General features: G+C 53.4%; 1 protein-coding gene across 11 annotated transcripts in view; it reads left to right on the plus strand.

Moving 5' to 3' along the window:
- The window catches only part of MFN2 (mitofusin 2), a 29,838-nt gene extending 11,187 nt beyond the window's left edge, over window positions 1-18,651 (plus strand). For all 11 annotated transcript variants that reach the window (XM_047791841.1, XM_047791843.1, XM_047791845.1 and 8 more), the window contains 15 exons: window positions 3,461-3,623; window positions 4,247-4,371; window positions 5,086-5,194; window positions 5,319-5,426; window positions 6,506-6,659; window positions 6,997-7,064; window positions 7,204-7,325; window positions 9,270-9,396; window positions 9,798-9,902; window positions 10,133-10,235; window positions 10,650-10,870; window positions 11,697-11,852; window positions 14,229-14,425; window positions 15,266-15,400; window positions 16,515-18,651. In XM_047791841.1, the coding sequence (XP_047647797.1) occupies window positions 3,461-3,623; window positions 4,247-4,371; window positions 5,086-5,194; window positions 5,319-5,426; window positions 6,506-6,659; window positions 6,997-7,064; window positions 7,204-7,325; window positions 9,270-9,396; window positions 9,798-9,902; window positions 10,133-10,235; window positions 10,650-10,870; window positions 11,697-11,852; window positions 14,229-14,425; window positions 15,266-15,400; window positions 16,515-16,584 (1,963 nt within the window). In that variant the 3' untranslated portion in view covers window positions 16,585-18,651. The remainder of the gene's footprint in view (window positions 1-3,460; window positions 3,624-4,246; window positions 4,372-5,085; window positions 5,195-5,318; window positions 5,427-6,505; window positions 6,660-6,996; window positions 7,065-7,203; window positions 7,326-9,269; window positions 9,397-9,797; window positions 9,903-10,132; window positions 10,236-10,649; window positions 10,871-11,696; window positions 11,853-14,228; window positions 14,426-15,265; window positions 15,401-16,514) is intronic.
- The last annotated feature ends 3,671 nt before the right edge of the window (window positions 18,652-22,322 follow it).

Raw genomic sequence — 22,322 nt, forward strand, 5'->3', positions numbered from 1 at the left:
CCACTGAGCCACGACGGGAACTCCGCATGGTAACCATTTTTCAACGTCCAGTTTTGTTAAATACATTCACACTCTTATGCAACCATCACTATCATCCACCTCCAGAACTTCCCCTTGCGAAACTGGAGCTCTGTACCCATCAAATAACCACTCCTGGTCCCTTCTCCATCCCCTGGCAACCAGCATTCTACTTTCTGTCTTTATCAATATGACTACTCTAGGAGCCTCATGTAAGTGAAAGCATACAGTATTTGTCTTTTTGTGGCTGAATTATTTCACTTACCACAGTGTCCTGTAGAATCATCCATGCTGTAGCATTTGTCAGAATCCCCTTCCTTTTTAAGGCTGAATAATATTCCATTGTATGTATATACCATATCTTGCTTATCTACTCATCCATGGTGGACACTTGTCGCTTCCACTTGTTGGCTGTTGAGAATAACGCTGCTGTGAATGTGGGTGTACAAAGATCTGAGACCCTATTTTTTTTGGCTGTGCCCATAGCATGGGGAAGTTCCTGGGCCAGGGATCAAACCCAAACCACAGCAGTGACAAAGCCAGATCTTTTAACTACTAGACCGTCAGGGATTGAACCCGCATCTTCACAGAGACAGTGTCAGGTTCTTATCTGATGAGCCACAATAGGAACTCCTGTTTTCTCTTTGACAGTAGCCATCCTAATGGGTGTGAAGTAGTATGTCTTTCAGGTTTTTTTTTTTTCGGTCTTGTCTTTTCAGGGCCGCATTCGAGGCATATGGAGGTTCCCAGGCTAGGGATCTAATCGGAGCTATGGCTGCCGGCCTACACCACAGCTCACATCAACGCGGGATCCAAGCCGCGTCTGCGACCTACACCACAGCTCAAGGCAATGCCGGATCCTTAACCCGCTGAGCGAGGCCAGGGATCGAACCCGCAACCTCATGGTTCCCAGTCGGATTCGTTAACCACTGCGCCACGACAGGAACTCCTCTCTTTTAGTTTTGATTTGTGTTTCCCTAGTGATTAGTGATGTTGAGCATCTTTTCACATGCTTGTTAGCCATTTCTTTATCTTGAGAGAAATGTCCATTCAAGTCCTTTGCCTGTTTTTTAAATTGGATTGTTTGGGTTTTTTGGTCGTTGTTTTGGGGTGTTTTTGTGTTGTTTTTTTGGTGTGCTGTGCCCATAGCGTGCGGAAGTTCCTGGACATAAACTGGTGTGCTCAAAAGGGGCTCCTTAAGTTCCCATGTGGCTCAGCAGGTTAAGGGTCCGGCGTTATCACTGCTGTGGCTCGGGTCCCTGCTGAGGTACAGGTTCAGTCCCTGGCCTTGGAACTTTGTCCTGCCACAAGCGTGGCCAAAAGAAGGAAGGGGGAGGCTCCTTATGAATGACAAAGGACACTCTCATCACTCCAGAAATTCCCAGGATTTTAAGAGCTCTGTGCCAGGAACTGGGGACAAAACCCAGATGTATTTCTTATTCTAGCACAGCACCTTTAATGAAAATTAAACGTCCAATGCAGGAAAAAAAAAAGGTCCTCAGGTTGGATGCTGTGCACCCAGCCATAGCCTGGGGACAGGCACTGTGCCTTGAGGCCTGCCCCTAATGACCGCCACTCAGGGGCGGCCCTCAACCCTCCCTCTGAGTGGTCATTTTTTATCCTCCCCTGAGAGCTGTGCCCCGCCCCCCAACTTTGGTGAGCTGGAGCAGATGAGTCTGCAGAGTAGAGCTGTTTTTCCAGAAGCAGAACGTGGAGGAGGGCGTGAGTGGGGCAGGTGCTACGGTATCTGCCCGCAGCAGGCAGCTCTCAGCTGGCACCCAGGGGCGGGGCTTCATGTTCCAGAGGAGTGCCGTGGGAGAAGAGCAGCAAAACAGGCCTTTCTCAGAAAACTGGGCCCGTTGGGGTCGTTTACCTGAGGTCACCTAGACCGAGGCAGACCCCCGGGGGTGAATCAGTGGCTTCACGCTGCGAGGAGTGGGTTATCCTTCAAAGTCATGTGGTGTCCATAGTGAGTGAGAGCCTCGTGGTCGGTGGCGGGCCCACCCGGGGACAGGTGGTGTCTGAGCTGGCGCTGCACCGCGTGAGCCCCGTGTAGGTTTGCCGTGATGAACCAAGAGCCCAGGCCACAGGTGTTTGTCCATCCTTTTTCTTTCTTTCTTTTTTTTTCCATTTTTAAAAATTGAGGCCAAATACACATAACATAAAATTTTCTGTCTTCACAAATTCGAAGTGTGCCATTCAGTGGCGTTCAGTACATCATACACTGCTTTTCCCCTCTGACCTGCAGGGAGGGTTCTTCTGTTTTTCTAGTACTTTCAAATGTACCATTTAATATATTTATTATTTCTACCATCTATTGCCTGTTAGATTCATGCCAAGAGATGTATATCTAAAGCCTGGGCCTGTGTCTGACACATAATGGTATTCGGTAATTATTCTGTGAATCAATTCATTCATTTAGGGCTTTCAAACAATAAAAGTTTTACTTCTTTTAAAAACCATTGTTTAGGAGTTCCTGTCGTGGCACAACGGAAACAAATCTGACTAGGAACCATGAGGTTGCGGGTTTGATCCCTGGCCTCGCTCAGTGGGTCAAGGATCCGGCGTTGCCGTGAGCTGTGGTGTAGGTCGCAGACACAGTTGCAATCCCGAGGTGCTATGGCTCTGGCGTAGGCCAGCAGCAACAGCTCCAATTAGACCCCTAGCCTAGGAACCTCCATATGCCACAAGTGCGGCCATGAAAAGACAAAAAAAAGGGAAATAAAATAAAAATAAAAAAACAAAAACCATCGTTTAGTGATAAGACCTCAGTAAAACGTCTTCAGTACTTGTATGTGACCCACTGGCTAATGGATTGGAAATTAGTGTGAAAAGATAGCTATTTGTGTGTGGACTTGTGTCTTTCCTTTAAAGGGACATGGACGACACATTCTTTTTATTTATTTTTAGGGCTGCACCTGCGGCATATGGAGGTTCCCAGGCTAGGGGTCAAATTGGAACTGCAGCTGCCGGCCTACACCACAGCCACAGCAACTCGGGATCTGAGCCACATCTGCGACCTACACCACAGCTCGAAGCAACGCCGGATCCTTAACCCACTGAGTGAGGCCAGGGATCGAACCCACAACCTCATGGATACTAGTTGGGTTCCTTAACCGCTGAGCCATGATGGGAACTCCATGCATACATATTCTTTATAGCAAACTGAGAATTCCATAGCAACTGCAAAAATTGGTGAGAATGATTTCATAAAAGCACATAGTAAAGGGAAGTTGTGACCATCGCTTTATACTTACAAAGCTGTGAGTGTTGCCACTTCTGGCCCATCCATTTTCATTGGTACAGAGTGGCCATTCTGCTTGCCTGGGCACTGGTGTCACGGCAGGGGACAGGGCTTTGAGCCTCCAGGCTGGTAGCTTCTTGGTGATAGCCTGGAACTCAGATAGCGGTGGCCCCACTGACGGCCAGGATTTCCTCATAGGACGAGCAACGGGAAGAGCACCGTGATCAATGCCATGCTCTGGGACAAAGTGCTGCCCTCTGGGATCGGCCACACCACCAACTGCTTCCTGCGGGTGGAGGGCACAGACGGCCACGAGGCCTTCCTCCTCACGGAGGGCTCAGAGGAGAAGAGGAGCGTCAAGGTGAGGGCACTGCCCCGGGGACCCCCAACCCGCCTTCCAGCCCTGGGCTCAGACCAACCTAGCGCGTCCACGGCGACAGAACAGAGGGCCCCTCTAAGGAGAGGTCCGTGCCCTGCGGGGGGTCGGGGAAGCCGTGTCCTAGCCTGGCTGTTTGCTGGAGTGCCCTGAGTCGGGGTTCACGGTCCTTGCGAATTGTTAGGCCGGCCATCTGACGCTTCTCTTTGCCGCAAAGAACGTATGTGCCTTGTTCTTTGGGGTCTTGCCTGCATTTGCTCTGTGATTTGTGACACGTCCGCTCAGGGCCTGCATGCTTTCATTTTTCTGTGAGCCAGGTGCATTCTTGGTTGGGGCCAGATGTTCATGTGGGTTCATAAATAATTACTTAGTGCAGAGCCACCTCAGCTTTAGAACAACACCCAAGGAAAAAACCTAAAAGAGGAGTGAAGAAGAGTCGGTTCTCATCGGCAACTCTCAGCTCTTGGCTTTTATGTGTGAAATGAAAGAAGAAGGGGTGTCAGGTCGGGCAGCGGGCTTGGGCCACTGTGCCGTGGCCAGGCATCCCCAGTCTCCAGCCTGGAGGCTCTTCCTCAGCCCTGATCTTTCTTTCCCACCTCCCCCGTCAGACTGTGAACCAGCTGGCCCACGCCCTTCACCAGGATGAGCAGTTGCACGCCGGCAGCCTGGTGAGTGTGATGTGGCCCAACTCCAAGTGCCCGCTTCTCAAGGATGACCTGGTGCTGATGGACAGGTAAGAGGAAGGTGCCTCCCCCGGGGTCCAAACCCAGAGGGCACCAGGTTCCCATTTCTGGATCATCCAGGTTACAGCCCGCTAGGCCCTGTTGTTGCTCTGCTTAAGTACATTGCCTTTCTGATGGGCTCAACCAAATCCTCCTGCCTCTTGGATGTTCCTCTGGAGTCTGATTACTGTCAGACTCTTGGCAGGTGTCAGGGCCCTGAAGTTTTCCTAGCGATGGTCTGTAAAGAGAGCACAGAGGGATGCTTAAAAGTTGGGAAGGTTCTCAGCCTCAACCCAATGGTAGTGGTGTTTTGGGGGGTAGCGGTGGAGCTCGCAGTGGTAAGGGCCGTGTTGTGTTTGATTTTTCTCGAAGGAACACTTGGCTCCTGCTTTGTGGACAGGCTATAACCATGCCAAGAAATGCAGTGCTTACCGGACTCACATGAATACAAAGCTTCACCTTAATTGTGGATCCCCAAAGTAAAATGCCCATCATTAGGTTTTTATAGACATCTTAGAGGCGTGTGGCAAAAAAACACATTTTCAGACAATCTGAAAGGATGTGAGAGAAAAAACAGAAATCCCTCCAGGAAGGGCCAGGCCTGACCTGATTTCTCTCCGTTCTGTAGCCTTCTCTGCCTTTGCCTGGAGCCTCAGGCCTGTTCAAAGCAGAAGGACAGGGCCTGTCTTTTGTGTGTCTGATGATGTTTTACCCATCACCTCTAGCCCTGGCATCGATGTCACTACAGAGCTGGACAGCTGGATTGACAAGTTTTGCCTGGACGCGGATGTGTTTGTGCTGGTGGCCAACTCCGAGTCCACCCTGATGCAGACGGTACCCCTCCCCCGCCTCTTCTACACTCCCCCCCACCCCCCCGAGGACTTGGCCAAGCAGGCGGGCGGGCAGGGCCTTGACTGGCACGGCCGCTCCTCCACCGAGGTCTCCCTCCCTCACCCAGGAAAAGCAGTTCTTCCACAAGGTGAGCGAGCGCCTGTCCCGCCCAAACATCTTCATCCTGAACAACCGCTGGGACGCGTCCGCCTCGGAGCCCGAGTACATGGAGGAGGTGGGTGCCTCTGCTTGGCAGCGGGGGCGCCGCCCTTCGTGTCTCCCTGAGCCTCTTGGTGTCTTCTCCTGGCTGCGTGCCAGCATGAATTCCATCCCCAGAGATGTCCCACTTGTTCCCCGCGATTGCGTCTGATGCTTTGGAAATAGCCCTCCCTTTGCCTGGGTCACTTTCCAGACCCCTCTGTGCTTCAGAAGGCTTTGGTCCCCGGGGGAGAGAAGCACCTTTCACATGAGCTGTACCCTTGCTTGGGGCCAGTGCACTCTTTCGTTCATGAAGAATTAATCACAGAACAGGCTTAGCTTTAGAAAGACACCCAGGAGAGGAGCTTCAGGAAGGAGCAAGGAGGAGTTCCCGTCATGGCTCAGCGGAAACGAATTCTACTAGGAACCATGAGGTTGCAGGTTTGATCCCTGGCCTCGCTCAGTGGGTTGAGGATCTGGCGTTGTCGTGAGCTGTGGTGTAGGTCAAAGATGTGGCTCGGGTCTGGCATTGCTGTGGCTGTGGTGTAGGCCGGCAGCAACAGCTCCGATTTGACCCCTAGCCTGGGAACTTCCACATGCCGAGGGAAGCAGCCCTAGAAAAGGCCAAAAAAAAAAAAAAGTTTCAGCAGTAGAGCCCTCGAGCTTCAGAGCCAGCAGGGATTTTTAGGAGGCACTCACTCATTTTAAAAATGAGGCCTGGGGAGGACTGGGCTTTTAGTACAGAGTCCAGGAGTGGGTATCCCGAACCCCAGCTTCCTTTCCTTCCGGGACCCCAAGTGGGACAGTCCACAGGCTCTAACAAGGCAGTCTGGGGCATGTAAGCACTTCTGCTTGTTTCTGCACTGAAATGCTTTAGGTGTCTGCCAGACTGTACCCCAAGGACCCCCGTGACATGGGTTTTAGGGAGCCTGGTGGCTGGAGGACAGATGATGGGAGACGGAGGCTGCATGTGTTTGTACTTTTTGAATCTGGGGCTGAGTGAATGGATTACCTGGGTTTTTTTTAAGAAAAGAGGCAGTGGAGGGCTGTAGGCTTCGTCACGAAACACCTGCTGCACCCCACCTGTTCACATAACCCCATCCACTTGGGCTCCAGGTGCGGCGGCAGCACATGGAGCGCTGTACCAGCTTCCTGGTGGACGAGCTGGGTGTGGTGGATCGAGGCCAGGCCGGGGACCGCATCTTCTTCGTGTCTGCCAAGGAGGCACTCAACGCCAGGATCCAGAAGGCCCAGGGCATGCCCGAAGGAGGTGACCTAGCAACAGGCATCTTGCTTTTCCTCTTCCCTGACATGTGAGACCTTCGGTCTCCTGCTAAGTCAGCTGGTAGAAATAGTTCTGAGAAGAGCTCGGGGTGAGGAGCTGTCTACTCCCCAGCTAGGGTTCAGCCAACTGCCCAGTCGCCTCAGCTTTTGGGAGGTTTCACCACTTCTGCTTTTGAGGGGTTTCATCACATCACTTTCATCACTTCATCACTAGGGGCCCCAGCTTCCGTTCCTTCTGGGGCCCCAAGTGAGACCGTCCACAGGCTCTAAGGCAGTCAGGGGCATGGAAGCACTTCTGGACTAATGTGGTGCAATTCTCCTAGGGGGCGCTCTTGCAGAAGGCTTTCAAGTGAGGATGTTTGAGTTTCAGAATTTTGAAAGGAGATTTGAGGTGAGCGTGGCCTTTGATCCTGGCATCTCGAGAGTCTGTGCCTCCCCAGCTCTCACCAGCTGTATCCCGGCAGTGACTGCCAGACCCTGGCCCGCGGCTGGTGGCCTCTGCCTCCCTTGGCACCTCTTGTCTGTTCCAGGAATGCATCTCCCAGTCTGCTGTGAAGACCAAATTTGAGCAGCACACTGTCCGGGCCAAGCAGATCGCAGAGGCAGTTCGCCTCATCATGGACTCTTTGCACATCGCTGCACAGGAGCAGCGGTAAGAACCCCGGACCTGGAGTTCCCATTGTGGCTCAGCAGTAACAAACCAACTAGTGTCCATGAGGACTTGGGTTCAACCCTGACCCAGCACAGTGGGTTAAGAATCTGGTGTTTTCACAGCTGCACTGTAGGTTGCAGCTGTGACTCAGATCTGATCCCTGCCCCAGGAACTCCATATGCCGCAGGGCAGCCAAAAAAAAAAAAAAGAATTGATATATTTGCTTAATATTTTTAAGGTAAAACAAAAAACCTTGAATGCCCTTTGATTCTTCAGCACCGTCCCAGTGTCCCACCACCGTCATGAATTTGGTGCATGGTCCTATCATCCATTTAAAAAGGGATTTTTTTTTGTCTTTTGTCTTTTTTTTGTTGTTGGTTGTTGTTGCTATTTCTTGGGCTGCTCCCACAGCACATGGAGGTTCCCAGGCTAGGGGTTGAATCGGAGCTGTAGCCACCGGCCTACGCCAGAGCCACAGCAACTCGGGATCCGAGCCGCGTCTTCAACCTACACCACAGCTCACGGCAATGCCGGATCGTTAACCCACTGAGCAAGGGCAGGGACCGAACCCATGACCTCACCTCATTCGTTAACCACTGCGCCACGACGAGAACTACTAAAAAAGGATTTTTTGGTGGAGTTCCTACCGTGGCTCAGTGGGATTGGTGGCATCTCCGGAGCACTGGGATGCAGGTTCCTGAGTTGCCGCAGCTGCAGCTTCGATCACGACCTCGGCTAGGATCTGATCCCGGGCCTGGGAACTCCATATGCTGCAGGGGAGTGTTTTTTGGAGTTCTCTGGCAGCAGCGGGTTAAAGATCCAGTTGTCACTGCTGTGGCGCAGGTTTGGTCTTTGGCCTGGGAACTTCCACATGCAACAGGAGTGGCCAAAAATATACGTTTTTAATGTAAATCCTGAAGAATGTATAACGTTGCTGTGCATGTGGTTTTTTTTTTTAATTAAAAAATTTTATTAAAGCATAGTTGATTTACAATGTTTTGTCAATTTCTGCTGTACAGCAAACTGTCCCAGTCATACATTATCTCTACATTCTTTTTCTCATATTACCTTCCATCATGTTTTATCACAAGAGAGGGGATATGGTTCCCTGTGCTGTACAGCAGAACCTCATTGCTGTTCCACTCTAAATGGAATGTGTGCATGTGCTTTAAATGTATAGATACAGGATCATGCTGCACCTGGCTTCTCTTCCCACTCAGCATCATTTTTGCCTCTTGTCCTTGTTGTTACCTGTAGCTGGAAGTTAGGACTATTAGCTGCTATATAGTAGTCCTTCATGAATAGATCTCATTTTTCCATAGATTGTTAGATTTTACTGTTTTGCTATCTCAGACCCTACTGCAGTGGATGCCAGTTTGTGTGTATTCTTGCTCACATCTGCAAGAGTCTTTTTCCTTTTTTTGTATCCTGCGGCATATGGAAGTTCCCAGGCTAGGGGTTGAATCGGAGCTGCGGCTGCCAGCCTACGCCACAGGCGCAGCAACGTGGGATCTGACCTGTGTCTGCAACCTACACCACAGCTCACAGCAACACCGGACCCCAGACCCACTGAGCAGGGCCGGGGATCAAACCCACGTCCTCATGGATCCTAGTTGGATGCGTTTCCACTGTGCCACAGTGGGAACTCCCGGCCTTTTCTGTATTAATTGGCAGAACTTGTTCTAACCCCCTGGAAGCACCCTCCCCCATCTGTGAGCACGTCTTCTGACCTGGCAGACTTACGAGTGGTCGGTGCCATCTCTCCCTCATACCTGGGAAGGGGAAGGGCCTGCCTCCGAGAGGGTGCATGAACCTGCCCCGGCCTGGGCCTCACCGTGGCCAGGCGCACAGCCGGGACCCGCACAGGCTTCCCAGCGTCCGCTCTGGCTCCTCTGCCTAATTGGGTGGGAACTTGCGTCCTGTAACCAGCGCTCTTTCTTTCAGGGTTTACTGCCTCGAAACGCGGGAAGAGCGGCAGGAGCGGCTGCGGTTTATCGACAAGCAGCTGGAGCTCTTGGCGCAGGACTACAAACTGCGCATCAAGCAGATTACGGAGGAAGTTGAAAGGCAGGTGAGAAATGGGAGAGGAAGCACCCTGGGGGATTAGGACCCGAGGAGAGGCCGGGCTGCTAGAAGAGTGAAAACGTGGGCATCCTCGTCTTCAGGGGCTTCTCAGCCTTCCAGGAGGAGGTTGCGGCCCCTATTCAGGAATGTGGCACCTCCCTGGGTTTGTTGTGGCATCATGTGGCCCCGGGCATGACCCCTCCTCTGGACCCCCTCCCCTGCGTCTTAGCCGAGTGTCTGGTCAGCCAGCCTCTCCCACTCCCTCTAGCTCAAAAGCTTTAATTCCGTAGACCAGCTGCGTACATGGCAGCTTTAAGGGCAGGGATGTCCAGTCCGATCGAATCCTGGTGCTGCAAGGTTGAACCACGCTCTGCCCTGATGCTCACCAGCACACTCCTGCTGCACTAGGTGTCCACCGCCATGGCTGAGGAGATCCGGCGCCTGTCTGTGCTGGTGGACGAGTACCAGATGGACTTCCACCCTTCTCCCGTGGTCCTCAAGGTGTATAAGAATGTGAGTCAGGAAGCGGCTGGTGCTCTGGGCAGGGCCTCCCCTTGACTCCTTCCGGCTTCTGGGTGGAATCCCCAAGCAGCCAGGGATTCAGCTGCTCTGGTCTGAGTTAGGGCCCCTCCGCCTGGGACACGAGCCCCAGGCTCTCCTCGGCCACCTGGGGCTCCTGGGCTCCCCAGAGGTTCCCCTGGCAGAGGGTGCAGCTTCCCTTCACCGCCCTCTCCTGGCCGCAGGAACTGCATCGCCATATAGAGGAAGGCCTGGGCCGGAACATGTCGGACCGCTGCTCCACGGCCATCACCAGCTCCCTGCAGACCATGCAACAGGAGATGATCGGTCAGTGTCACGGCGGGGCTGGCCCTGGGCTGCCCAAAGATGGGTTTCAGGCCAGTCTGCAGAGACAGTGACCTTTCCTTACCTGTCACTTTTAATGATGAGGCACCCTGATACTTTCGGGTTCTGGGTGTGTGTCGTGAGTTCATTCCACACACACTCGGGATGGGGGGCCCATCTTGGGTACCACATGGGACTGTCCTAGGCTGAGTTTGGCCTGCTCCTCAGAGCCACATGTTAGCAGGTATGGGCCTCAGTCTGAGCGCACACCTGCCTCTCCGCCCACAGGCTACTCATCCAGGCCCAGCTTCTGGACCTCACCGCCAGCAACCTTAGCAGTAGCAGGCGTTCCGAGGCGTGGCCTGGTGTGGCACGGGGCTGAGCCGTTGTGCTCTCTCCCCTTACTCTTCCCAACAGATGGCTTGAAACCCCTCCTTCCCGCATCTGTGCGGGGCCAGGTAGACATGCTGGTTCCTCGGCAGTGCTTCTCCCTCAGCTACGACCTCAACTGTGACAAGCTGTGCGCTGACTTCCAGGAGGACATCGAGTTTCACTTCTCCCTCGGGTGGACCATGCTGGTGAATCGGTTCCTGGGCCCCAAGAACAGCCGCCGGGCCTTGATGGGCTACAACGACCAGGCAAGCAAAGGCCCTCCCTCACTTGGGCCTCAAGGGAGCTCAGGCTGCCCTCTGCCTCCAGACATATGAACCTTTCCGCATGGCGTTCCCTGAGGTCATGGCGTGGCACATGGGCCACCATACAGCACACCCCTGTCAGGCTTGTGCTACAAATCAGCCGAGTTTTACCCTAGGCACTAACGTTTGTGAAATGCAAGCCGCGTTTTTTCTATTACACGTTCAAGTAAGGCTGTAACTGTTGGAGTTCCCGTTGTGGCACAATGGTTAACGAATTTGACTAGGAACCATGAGGTTGCAGGTTCGATCCCTGGCCTTGCTCAGTGGGTTAAGGATCCAGCATTGCGGTGAGCTGTGGTGTAGGCCAGCAGCTACAGCTCCGATTAGACCCCTAGCCTGGGAACCTCCATGTGCCAAAGGAGCAGCCCTATAAAAGGCAAAAATTAAAAAAAAAAAGGCTATAACTGTTAAATAAAGATGCTGGCCTGTCCGCCTACCCCCCATTGACTCCATTTAGATCTTAACCCCCACCCCCTACCTCTGTAGCACCGGAGTTGCTCACGTGTTGCTCTTGGGCCACTTCCCACGCGTGGGGAGCTGTGCTGGGGCATCCCAGGGGTATCCCACAGTGCCCTCCTTCGGGCTGGCAGGGCTGGTAGGAAGCCTAAATGCTCTGCTGCGTGCAAGGCTCATTTTCCCTTGGAGATTGAAAAGCCTCTCCCTGTGTCCCTCTCCCTGTTCCAGACTCCAGGCCTCGAGGGTCACCGAGAGTTTCGTGGAGTGAGAGGCTTGCCATGTTGCTCTCACCGCCTCCTCCTTCTCTCTGCAGGCGCAGCGGCCCATGCCCCTGACCCCGGCCAACCCCAGCATGCCCCCGCTGCCCCAGGGCTCCCTCACCCAAGAGGAGCTCATGGTTTCCATGGTCACCGGCCTAGCCTCCCTGACGTCCAGGACCTCCATGGGCATTCTCGTTGTTGGAGGAGTGGTCAGTGACGCGCCCTGCTGGGGAAGGGTGGGGGGCAGGCGGGTGGTGGTCCCCACGTCCGCCCAGCACGTCACCTCATGGCAGCTTTTCCCTGTCATCTCAGGAGCTGTGCAGCCTCCGCCTTTAATATGCCTTTATGGACTTATTTTAGTCTCACTCAGCTAACATGTCATTTTGGTAGCACTGTACCCATTTTACAGAAGAAAACCTGAGGTTAGCTTGCCAAGGACACACAGGTAGGATTTGATCTCTGGCCCCATCTGATGCCAGGGTCACATTCTTTCCCCCACTGTAGGGCCAGTACTACATGATGGGTAAGTACTGGCACTACAGAGAAATTGACAGTTATAGAGAGGTGGGTATGACCAGGGAGTTTCTCCTTTGTAGGTGAGGAAACCCAGGAGCAGAACTTGCAAGGGCCTGAGACGGAAAGAGGCCACACTGGGCCTTGACCTCTCCATCTGCAGTTCTCTCCCTCTTTCCTTTCTGCCCTTTCTTAATAACCAGGGTACTCCTTCTTGGTAACCAGGGTTCTCCTTCTTGGTAACCAGGGTTCTCTTTCTTGGTAACCAGGGTACTCCTTCTTGGTAACCAGGGTTCTCCTTCATAATAACCAGGGTATTCCTTCTTGGTAACCAGCATACCCCATCTTAATAAGCAGGGTTCTCCTTAGTAACCAGGGTGCTCCTTCTTGATAACCAGTGTACCCTTCTTAATAACCAGGGTTCTCCTTATTAATAACCAGCATATTCCTTCTTAGTAACCAGGGTACTTCTTTCTGATAACCAGAGTACACCTTCATTTTTTTGTTTTGTTTTTGTGTGTGTGTGGGGGGGGTGTTGCTATTTTAGGGTCGTGCCTGCAGCACATGGAAGTTCCCAGGCTAGGGGTCGAATCAGAGCTGTAGCCACTGGCCTGTGCCACAGCCACAGCATTGTAGGATCCAAGCTGTGTCTGCGACCTATACCACAGCTCACGGCAACACCAGATCCTTAACCCATTGAGCAAGGCCAGGGATTGAACCCACATCCTCATGGATCCTAGTTGGGTTCGTTAACCGCTGAGCCATGAAGAGAACTTCCAGGGTACTCCTTGATGACCGAGGGTACCCCTTCTTGATAACCAGGGTACTCCTTCTTGATAACCAGGGTACCCCTTCTTGATAACCAGGGTACTCCTTGATAACCAGGATACTCCCCAGTCTTGACCCAAGACACACTGCAGCCAGAGTAACTTATGCCCTGAATTTTCTTCATGCCGTTAGGGAATGCTGGCAGAACCTAATTGTAACTGAATTGTCAGGAGCTGCATTCTCAGCTGGTAAAACTAGGGTCTGCTGGAGCCGAGGCCACCCCCTTCTGGTCTGCAGGTGGTAGATGCTCTGGTTCTTTTTTCATAGCCGGTGACCTGGCAGAAGGTCATTAGCTGAGAAGCTGACCCTTGATGGTTATGAAACCCTTTTATAATCAGTGTCTCATTTTACCCAAACAACTCTGGGAGTTGGGTGGAAGCCATTGGTCCTATTTTAGCAGGAGACAGGCATAAACAGATTTGCCCAAGGTCACACAGCCAGGATTGCAGGCAGTTCTAGAGCCTTAATTTCTGGCTCCAAGTCCAGTGCTCTTTGACTGTAACTGCACTGCCTTGAACCAAAGTATTACAGACCAGACCAAAAGAAGCCATCTACTGGGGAACGATATGCAGGATTCTGCTTGTTGTCGTTGTCGCCAGAATGGAATGTCCCTTTAGAATACCTAGCATTTGTCTTTAAGATTTTTGCCTGCTGACGTTCCTGCTGTGGTGCAGTGAGTTAAGAATCTGACCGCAGCAGCTCAGGTCGCTGTGGAGGTGTGGGTTCTATCCCCAGCCCGGCACAGTGGGTAAACGATCCAGTGTTGCCATAGCTATAGCTCAGGTTCACTCCCTGGCCCAGGACCTTCCGTATGGTGGGTGCAGCCATAAAAAAAAAATTTTCTTCCTGCCTGGACCTGTGCTTCTGGTCCTCAAAGCCACAGAGGTGGCTCCCCCACCTTTTGTACAAGTTGTATTACGTGGCCCACACTAAGCTTCCCTTATTTCCAAACTAGAGACGGTCCCTGCCCTTCTGACCTCATTAGGACCAAAGAAAACACTGAAAGGATAGTTCTTGAAGTTCCCTGGTGGCCTAGTGGTTAAGGATCTGGTGTGGTCACTGCTGTGATGTGGGTTTGATCCTTGGCCTGGGAAGTTCTGCATACCCTGGGGGTGGCGTCTTCTGAGTAGAAACTCAAAGGCTCCCTGACCGAGGCTCTTGGGAAAGTTGTGGCAGCAGCAGGCTGAGAAGATGGGCAGCAGGATGGCAGGGAGGCCGAGCCAGCTGACACGGTGCCTCTGCAGGTGTGGAAGGCTGTGGGCTGGAGACTCATCGCGCTCTCCCTTGGCCTCTATGGCCTCCTCTATGTCTACGAGCGTCTGACCTGGACCACCAAGGCCAAGGAGAGGGCCTTCAAGCGCCAGTTTGTAGAGTACGCCAGCGAGAAGCTGCAGCTCATCATCAGCTACACCGGCTCCAATTGCAGCCACCAAGTCCAGCAGTGAGTGGCCCCGTCAGCCCCAAGGGTGGTTCAGGACGCCCCCCAGGTTCCCTTCTAGCCTGGCCTGGAAGCCGTAGCCCTGAGCGTTGTCTGACTCAGCCTCTAGCTGCGCAGTGCCAGTGTGGAGGCCAGGGATGGGAGGGGAGTCTCTTAGGAACACCTCGTGTCCTGGGCTGTGACCAGTTAGGCCTCTGGTCCTCCAAGGAGAGAAGACATGGGAGGATGAGGGCCATTACTTGTAGCATCTTTTGAGGGTTCCCTTGAAGGGCTTGGGTGTGGGTATAGCTTCGATGTTCTGAGCCACAGCCCGTTCTTTGTGGTGCATCTCAGGTCATGTGGGACGGATCACCTGATCTGGGGGGCAAGGGGGAAGGTGCTAGCTGCCTGCCTTTTGCTGCTATGTGCCAGACTGCTAGGCATTTTGCACCTAATTTTTTCTTTTTCTCCCTGAACGCTTTGAGGTAGGTGTCTTTATAGGCATCTCCTTTTTTCAAAATGAGGAAATGGAGATTTGAAGAGGAGTCACATGTGTCCTGCAATTGGCTGACTCAGGGCCGGTCTCTGAGTCCTGGGCTTTTGTGCCCAAGCCGGGGCGTTGTGCCCTGTGCTCCTGGCCCTCCCTCCGGGTGGTGCAGGTGTGTGCGCTGGTTATGACGTCCACCGTCTCAGCAGGGGGTGGGGGGAGAGTCTGCCAGACCTGGCCTAGGACTGGCACAGGGCACAGCTGCCAGCGTGACAGGTGGACTGGCTGCTGCCCTGCCCACCATCGGATTCACCACCAACAGACCTCGTGGGCAGCAGCTGCATGTCTTGGTTGATCCTCACTCTCTCCACATGCAGGGAGCTGTCTGGGACCTTTGCTCACCTGTGCCAGCAAGTCGACGTGACCCGGGAGAACCTGGAGCAGGAGATTGCCGCCATGAACAGGAAAATCGAGGTTCTCGATTCACTTCAGAGCAAAGCCAAACTGCTCAGGTGAGGCTGGCCATGGAGGCTGCAGAGGAAGCCCCATCCTGGGAGGTGACAGCTCATGGGCACGTCCTTAGCTGCAGCCCCTTGGGCACATGACACTTGCTGTCCCCATCTTCACCGTCCCTTCAGGGCCGTATCATCACTTGCATTTTATGAAAAGAAAAACTGAGGCCTACAGAGGTTCAATACCTCACGTGGGATCCCACAGTAGACAGTCAAGCCAGTGGGAGAAGCCGGGTGTGCTGAGGCTCCCACACCCTCTGACCCACCACACGTTGGCTGTCCTGTATTGTCTCCCAAGTGGCCGGGAACCCTCACTTTGCACCATCTCTCTGTGAGCCCAGGCACGGCAGTCTATCAGCACCAGTGCCCACAGGCAGGCTGGCCAGGTAGCCAGGGACTGGCAGAGCCCAGATGTGCCAGGGCTCTTTGCCCAAAGCCAGAGCGACCACTGGCAGTTTGCTAGAGCAGGGATGGGTCTAAGGAGTCAGGAGTCCTGGCTTCGGGTCCTGCTGCTCACACTCAGGCCCATCCCTGGGCTTTCCTGGGCCTCGTTGTCGTCATCTGTAAAATGCAGTAAGATTTCATGACACAGCCTCCACGCTGAGCCCGAGATAACATCAGTACACGGGGACCCTGTGCTTCCTGCCCCCACCACTGACGTCAGCACGAGGGGAGCTGCATCAATGGGCCTTCCCCTCCCCGGCCACAAGGATGTGCCCTCCCTCCCCGCCACCCCGGACACACCACTCATGCCCTGTGGCATCTCACGGGGCTGCGTTGGGGGGTGTTTGCTGCTCATCACACACAGGGACAGGGTGCACCTGAAAAGGCTGCGTATCAGCACAGCCACCTGCTGTCAGGCAGGAAAACTGTGTTCCCAGCTGTTCAGGGATGCAGGCCCTGGTCCCAGGGTGAAGCAAACAGACAAGCCTGACCTTTGTTTTCGTCACGACTCAGTCACATGACCATAGGAAGTTAGTCAATGTCTCTGGGCCCCATTTTTTCCATCTGTGAAGTGGACGTGCTCAGAGGAGTCAGTGAGTCTGTAGGAGTCAGGGGTGCCTGTTGCCGTTACTGTCAGCTGCTATGCTGCAAAGTAACTGTTTCTCTGCAGGAATAAAGCTGGTTGGCTGGACAGCGAACTCAACATGTTCACGCACCAGTACCTGCAGCCGAGCAGATAGTGGGCTGCCTGAGCCGGAGCCTGAGTGGGGCCGGGCGGCGCCGCCAGCCCAGTGGGGCCTCCCTCCAGGGCCCGAGCAGCTCCTGTCCGTTCTGCCACCGCCACCGTGAGAACGAAGCCCCCACTGTCTCCCACCGTCCTCGCTAGTTACTGTCCCCCTCCTTTGCCTGCTGCTGCAGGAAGATCTCCCACCTCCTACCCTCAGAGGAGCCTTCTTTTAATGATGACTCTGGATAGCATGGTACTGAGGAGTTGAGTCCCGTCTTTGCTCTGCTTCATCAGGTTCCCTTGATTGAGGTTTCATCCGATTGCTTGATGAGGTCTTGGGATCGCAGAAGGCCTGGTTGGGCCTTTAAGGGTATCGGCAGACACCCCCGCTCCGGCCAACATGCAGGCCATGGGCTGCTGACCCGTGCACCCCGCTCACCCGCAGAGAGAGGCCACCTTAGGGGGCGCCGCATCTTCTTCCCTGATGGCACTGGGAATGTGAATTCAGGGAGGCGGGGGCCATCCCCCGGGGGCCCGTGGCCTGTGTGTCAGTTTGGTCCTTTGGCTTTCACGCTTCATCCTGTTTGCAGGGCCTTCCAGACCAGGTTCCAGTCCTGGTGGTGGGGTCGGAGGGCCTTGGGTTTCAGGCCCAAGTGGGCCTCGTGCCACAAGGGGCGGGGAGGGCGGGCAGAGGCAGCTGGAGTGCTGCATAGCACAGCACAGGTGGCCCGTGGAGGGTGCACATCGAAGCCCGTGCTGTCAGCGGGCGGCCAGGGCCATGACGAGGCAGGACCTGCCTCCTTTCTCGTTGTGTCCCTGGCTCTGGTTTGGGTGCTTAGCCCGTTAGTCTGGTTTCTTATGAGTGACTGATGGTTTGGTCCAGAGCGTTAGAGGATGTAGTGGAAGGAAAGGTGGTAGAAGGAGGGGACCTTGGCGGCAGGCCGGGGGGAGTGGGCCCCACCCAGGACGGCTGGAGAATCTGGAGAATCAGGGCCTTTTGCTTGACCTGAGGGGCCCTGTGAGGGGCTCATGGCGTCTGAGAGCCCACCCTGCTAGCTTGATGGCATGCCATGCCTGGTATGTCCCCTAAGAGACGTCTTCCCACCCATCACCCCACTGCCCTTAGCCCAAGCCGCCCTTGGCCACCAGTCTTCTGGACCAAGTCTCCCGTGTCAGTGATACTGCACTTGGCCAAGAGACATTTTGGGCAACCCAGCACCCATCCTCCCACCCTCCCTGTCCCCAGGGCCTCCAGCTGACAGATGGGGCCTCGCGTTGAGTTTGAGAAGTGTTTACTGTCTTTGAATTTGGGGATAGTTACTGGTCACAGTGGGGGTAGGTTCCCGGCTCCAAGGTGTCAGCTGTCTGGAGCCAGCAGCCTTGGGGTGACAGCCCTTGCAGCACAGGTCAGAGAACTTCCTAGAAACCAGCAGCACTTCTGTCCAAGAGCCAGGCAGGGCTTAGGCAGGAGGTGGGACTTGTCCTGCCCGTTTGAATCCAGCCACCCATCAACTTTGGGGAAATGACTTGGCTTGGTGGCCTGTGCTCCCTGGTGGGTGGCCACGCAGGCGGTGTGCTCTCCAGGTACCCACTTGGCCCTCACACCCTCGGTCTACCCTGGCGTGTGGAACAAAGTCATGGACTTCACCAAGGCCGCCTTGGGGCGGGAGGATGCTCTGAGCTTTTTGCCAGGCCCGGATGGTGGTTGGCTCCCAGCGTGTCTGGAGAAATCACACAGTTCCAATGAATTTTGTGCTTTGGCCGGGGGTGGGGATTATTTAGAATAAATAACAATGAATTTTTCTTGAATGTGGCCCCCAGGTAATGAATGGGATTTTGAGCTTCTTATACAATAAGTAAAATCAAATTTATACCACTTGAGGCCGAGATTCTTTCTGAAAGAAGTGTGGCAAAAGCACTTTAATTTAATGCTGCTAACTTCGTTCTCTGTTTCATTTGCTGGAGTGCGAGACAGTGAGTGTTTTCTCTGATGTATTTAAGGTGATATATATGCCTGAATTACTCCTGTATCATTGCTGATAATACTGGACACTAAAATAAAGCCTCGTTGGAAAGCGTTTGTGGGATCTCCTCAGTTTACTGTTCTTATGCAAAGTCTCTCTGACACGACTGCAGGCTGTATTTTGAAATGGCCTTGGCTTCATTTAGGGGAAGTTCCCCCTGTCATCTGCCTGTGAGCTCCTCCAGACTCTTAGAAGGAAGAGATACTCTCAGAACAAAAGGCGTAACTGATCTTTCAGAGCCAGGAAATCTAGAGTGATTTCTTACCAGATTTCTCCATAACTCTAAACCATTCATTTTTCACTTAACAGGTAATGACTCAGACTGGTCCACCCTAGTTTGCCTTCTGAGAACTTGGTTGTGACCTTTTCTTGCTTTCTTTTCCGAAGGGCCCTCAGCAGTGGCTTGGCCATGACTAGTCAGTTTCGCCAGCCCCGCACACCTGTGCCCTGGGTCTGCACGGCCCGCTGCCGGCACTGCTCACCCATTTCAGAGACCTCCGCCCCGCGGTGGATGGTGGCATCCTCGTCCCTGCAGATGCCCAGGTCACAAACTCGGGGCATGATCCTGGACTCCCCTGTCACACGTGCCACATCCAGTGTATCAGTTTCTGTCTTCAAAATACACCTAGCCCCCGACCGCCCTGTCCACTCCAGCACAGCCCCGGCTCTGGCTCAGGCTGCTGCCCCTACCTCAGCCCCTCTCCCACCCTTGCCGTCTCATGCCTGTTTCCATGCAGCAGCCCGAGTGACCTTGACATAGGCTGGGAATAGAACTCAGCTTATGTTACTTCTTTGCTCAAGATACTGCTCTGGCCCCCTGTCCCACCCAGAATCAAGGCCTTTGAGGCTCTGCTGCCTCGCCTGCCCCTCCCTTCTCGCTCCCTCTGCTTCAGCCACAAAGGTCCTTGCCCTTCCCCGAAACTGCTGTGCACACTCGTCCCTAAGGCCCTTGCCTGGCCTGCCCCTCTGCCTGTTCTTCCAGGGTGTGCCACAGCTGACTAACTCTGCCAAGTCTCCTGAGACATTGCCTCGTTGAGGTCCACTCAGCACCCCCCCCCCCCAATTCAAATCCCTCTCTCCCCTCTTCCCTGGCACTTGCAAGTGCCTCACCTAGTCATCCTCTGGGTAATATGGTTTTGTGTCTCCACCTGCTAAAGCGTAAGATTCTACGAACAGAAGCAAAATAGGAGATTTTGTCTGTTTTGTTTGTTGATGCTGTGCGCCCAGCATCTAGACCAGTGCCCAGCACAGAATCAGAACTCAGTAAATACTTGCTGCATATCGACAGATCCTGTCCTGATAACACAGTCGCCCATTTATCAACCCCAACCCTGGGGGACGGAACTAACACTACTGGAAACTTCCTTTAGGTAGGCACGACACCAGGGTCTTTCAAATGTGTTGTGTATTTAAAATTAGCATGTTCAGCTTCACTGTAGAAACGGAGGCTCTGAGAGGTTGGGACTAGCTCAAACCTCAGCAGCCAGAGGCTCTAAAGCCTGGGTCAGGGCCCAGGTCCTCATTCCCCAGAGCCCAGCGGGTTTGGAACTGTTTTCACTCTGACCCATTATTAGAAATTCATCATGATTGAGTTACACGCATATACGTGCAAGAGAAACCAAAAACTTGGCATCAGTCATTACCCGCTTTCTGCTGTATTTTCTCATGAAGAAGCTGCCATTTGCAGTCCACTGAATTGCTCACCAGCCACTTCTGGGTCATGACTGGTAGTTTGCAAAAGGGTGTTCTATGCCCTTGATCTCACGCAGCATCTGGATCTTTATTGCCAGTCCCATCCAGATTCTTTCCTGTGGTTTCTCAGGCCATCTCATCTGCCCACTGAGAGTTCTGGAGAATCAAGGGCCTGAGATTTTGGGCCCTTCAGTAACAGTGTCTGCATTTAATCACAGAGTATGTAGCCAGAAATGTGCCTCTGTTCCAAACACTGGGCCTCCTCACAGATGTCAGCAAAATTCACTCTGGCCTCCACAGCAGGGTTTTCTCTGAGTCAGACTCAGGCTTGAGATTACAACAGTCAACTTTTATTGAGGGCTTAGCCTGTGTCAGACATGTATATGAGTGACTTCAAATTCCCTCAGAAACCTAGTGATCAATTTTCCCCTTTGTACAAGTGAACAAGTTTTAAGAAGTTTGTTTATTGCCAAACCCATAACCATGGCAGTTCCCAGGCCAGGGATTGAATCCGAGCCACAGCTGTGGCAATGCCCGATCCTGATCCTTTAACCCATTGCTTGGGTCAGGGGATCAAACCTACCCCTCCAAGGTGACCTGAGCTCCTGCAGTTGGATTCTTTTTTCTTTTTTTTTTCTTTTTTGTCTTTTTAGGGCCTCACCTGTGGCATATGGAAGTTCCCAGGCTAGGGGTCGAATTGGAGCTGCACCTGCCAGGCTACGCCACAGCCACAGGAACGCGGGATCAGAGCTGCGTCTTTGACCTACACCACAGCTCATGGCAAAGCTGGATCCTTAACCCACTGAGCGGGGCTAGGGAGTGAATCAGCATCCACAGGGATTCTAGTCGGGTTCATTACCCCTGAGCCACGACAGGAACTCCTGCAGTCAGATTCTTAACTCACTGGGCCACAGCAGGAACAACAAATGAAGTTTATTAAATCAGCAGAATATTTGAGTGCCTGCTGTGTGCTGAGCAGGATCTAGGTGTTAGAGGTGCAGCAGTGAATAAGGTAGATAAAAAGCTTTATGAATCTTTATGAAGATTTAAGGGTAGATAAAGACCGTTATGAAGCTTATGTGCTAGCGGGGGAAGGCAAACAGCAGGCAAAACCATTGAGTAAAAGAGTGTGAGAAGAGAAGGGCCAGTGTGGCGGGGAGGGCAGGCAGGGTGTAACGAAAGACTGGCTGCGACAGGCCCTCCTTGCCGGGAGGATGACATTTGGAGGAAGACCTGAATGAATTTAGTGAGAATGAAGCCCTGTGGCTCTCTGAGGGAGGGAGCTGCATGTGCAAAGGCCCTGAGGTGTGAGCATGCCCTGTATCTTCAAGGAACAAAATGAGACCAGTGTGGTAAGAGTGAGAGAGGCGGGGAAGAGGAGGAAATAAGGTGTAAAAAGGAACCAGGTGGAGTTCCCATCGTGGCTCGGTGGTTAGTGGACCCGACTAGGATCCATGAGGATGTGGGTTCAACCCTGGCCCCGCTCAGTGGGTTAAGGGTCTGGTGTTGCCATGAGCTATGGTGTAGGTCATAGACACAGCCTGGATCCTGTACTGTTGTGGTTGTGGCGTAGGCTGGTGGCCACAGTTCTGATTCAACCCCTAGCTTGGGAACCTCCATATGCTGCAGGTGCAGCCCTAAAACGCCAAAAAAAAAAAAAAAAAGAGAAGACTGTGGTCTTGGTGGCCACCACGAGGACCTCGCCTTTACTGCGAGTGAGGTGGATGCCATGGGAGAGTTCTGAGCTGAAAGGTGACATGAGCTGACGCACCTCACGGGATTCCGGGCTGCTGTGGGGAGAGTGGACACAGAGTAAGAAGGGAAGCAGGGAGAGTGGTCTGGAGGCGACTGCAAATCAGGGAAGAGAGGTGGGACCTTGGACCAGTGGTTGCGACGGAGATGGAGGATAAGCAGTCCGTTTGGGAGACCTGTGAAGACGGAGATGATGCCATGTGCTCTCGGACTGGGTGAGTCATGGCTGACTCGAGTTTTGTCCTGGGCACATGGTAGGCCGGGGAAGCTTCGGTGGGGGACG

The sequence above is a fragment of the Phacochoerus africanus genome, chromosome 8, assembly GCF_016906955.1.
Source record: "Phacochoerus africanus isolate WHEZ1 chromosome 8, ROS_Pafr_v1, whole genome shotgun sequence".
NCBI lineage: Eukaryota > Metazoa > Chordata > Mammalia > Artiodactyla > Suidae > Phacochoerus > Phacochoerus africanus.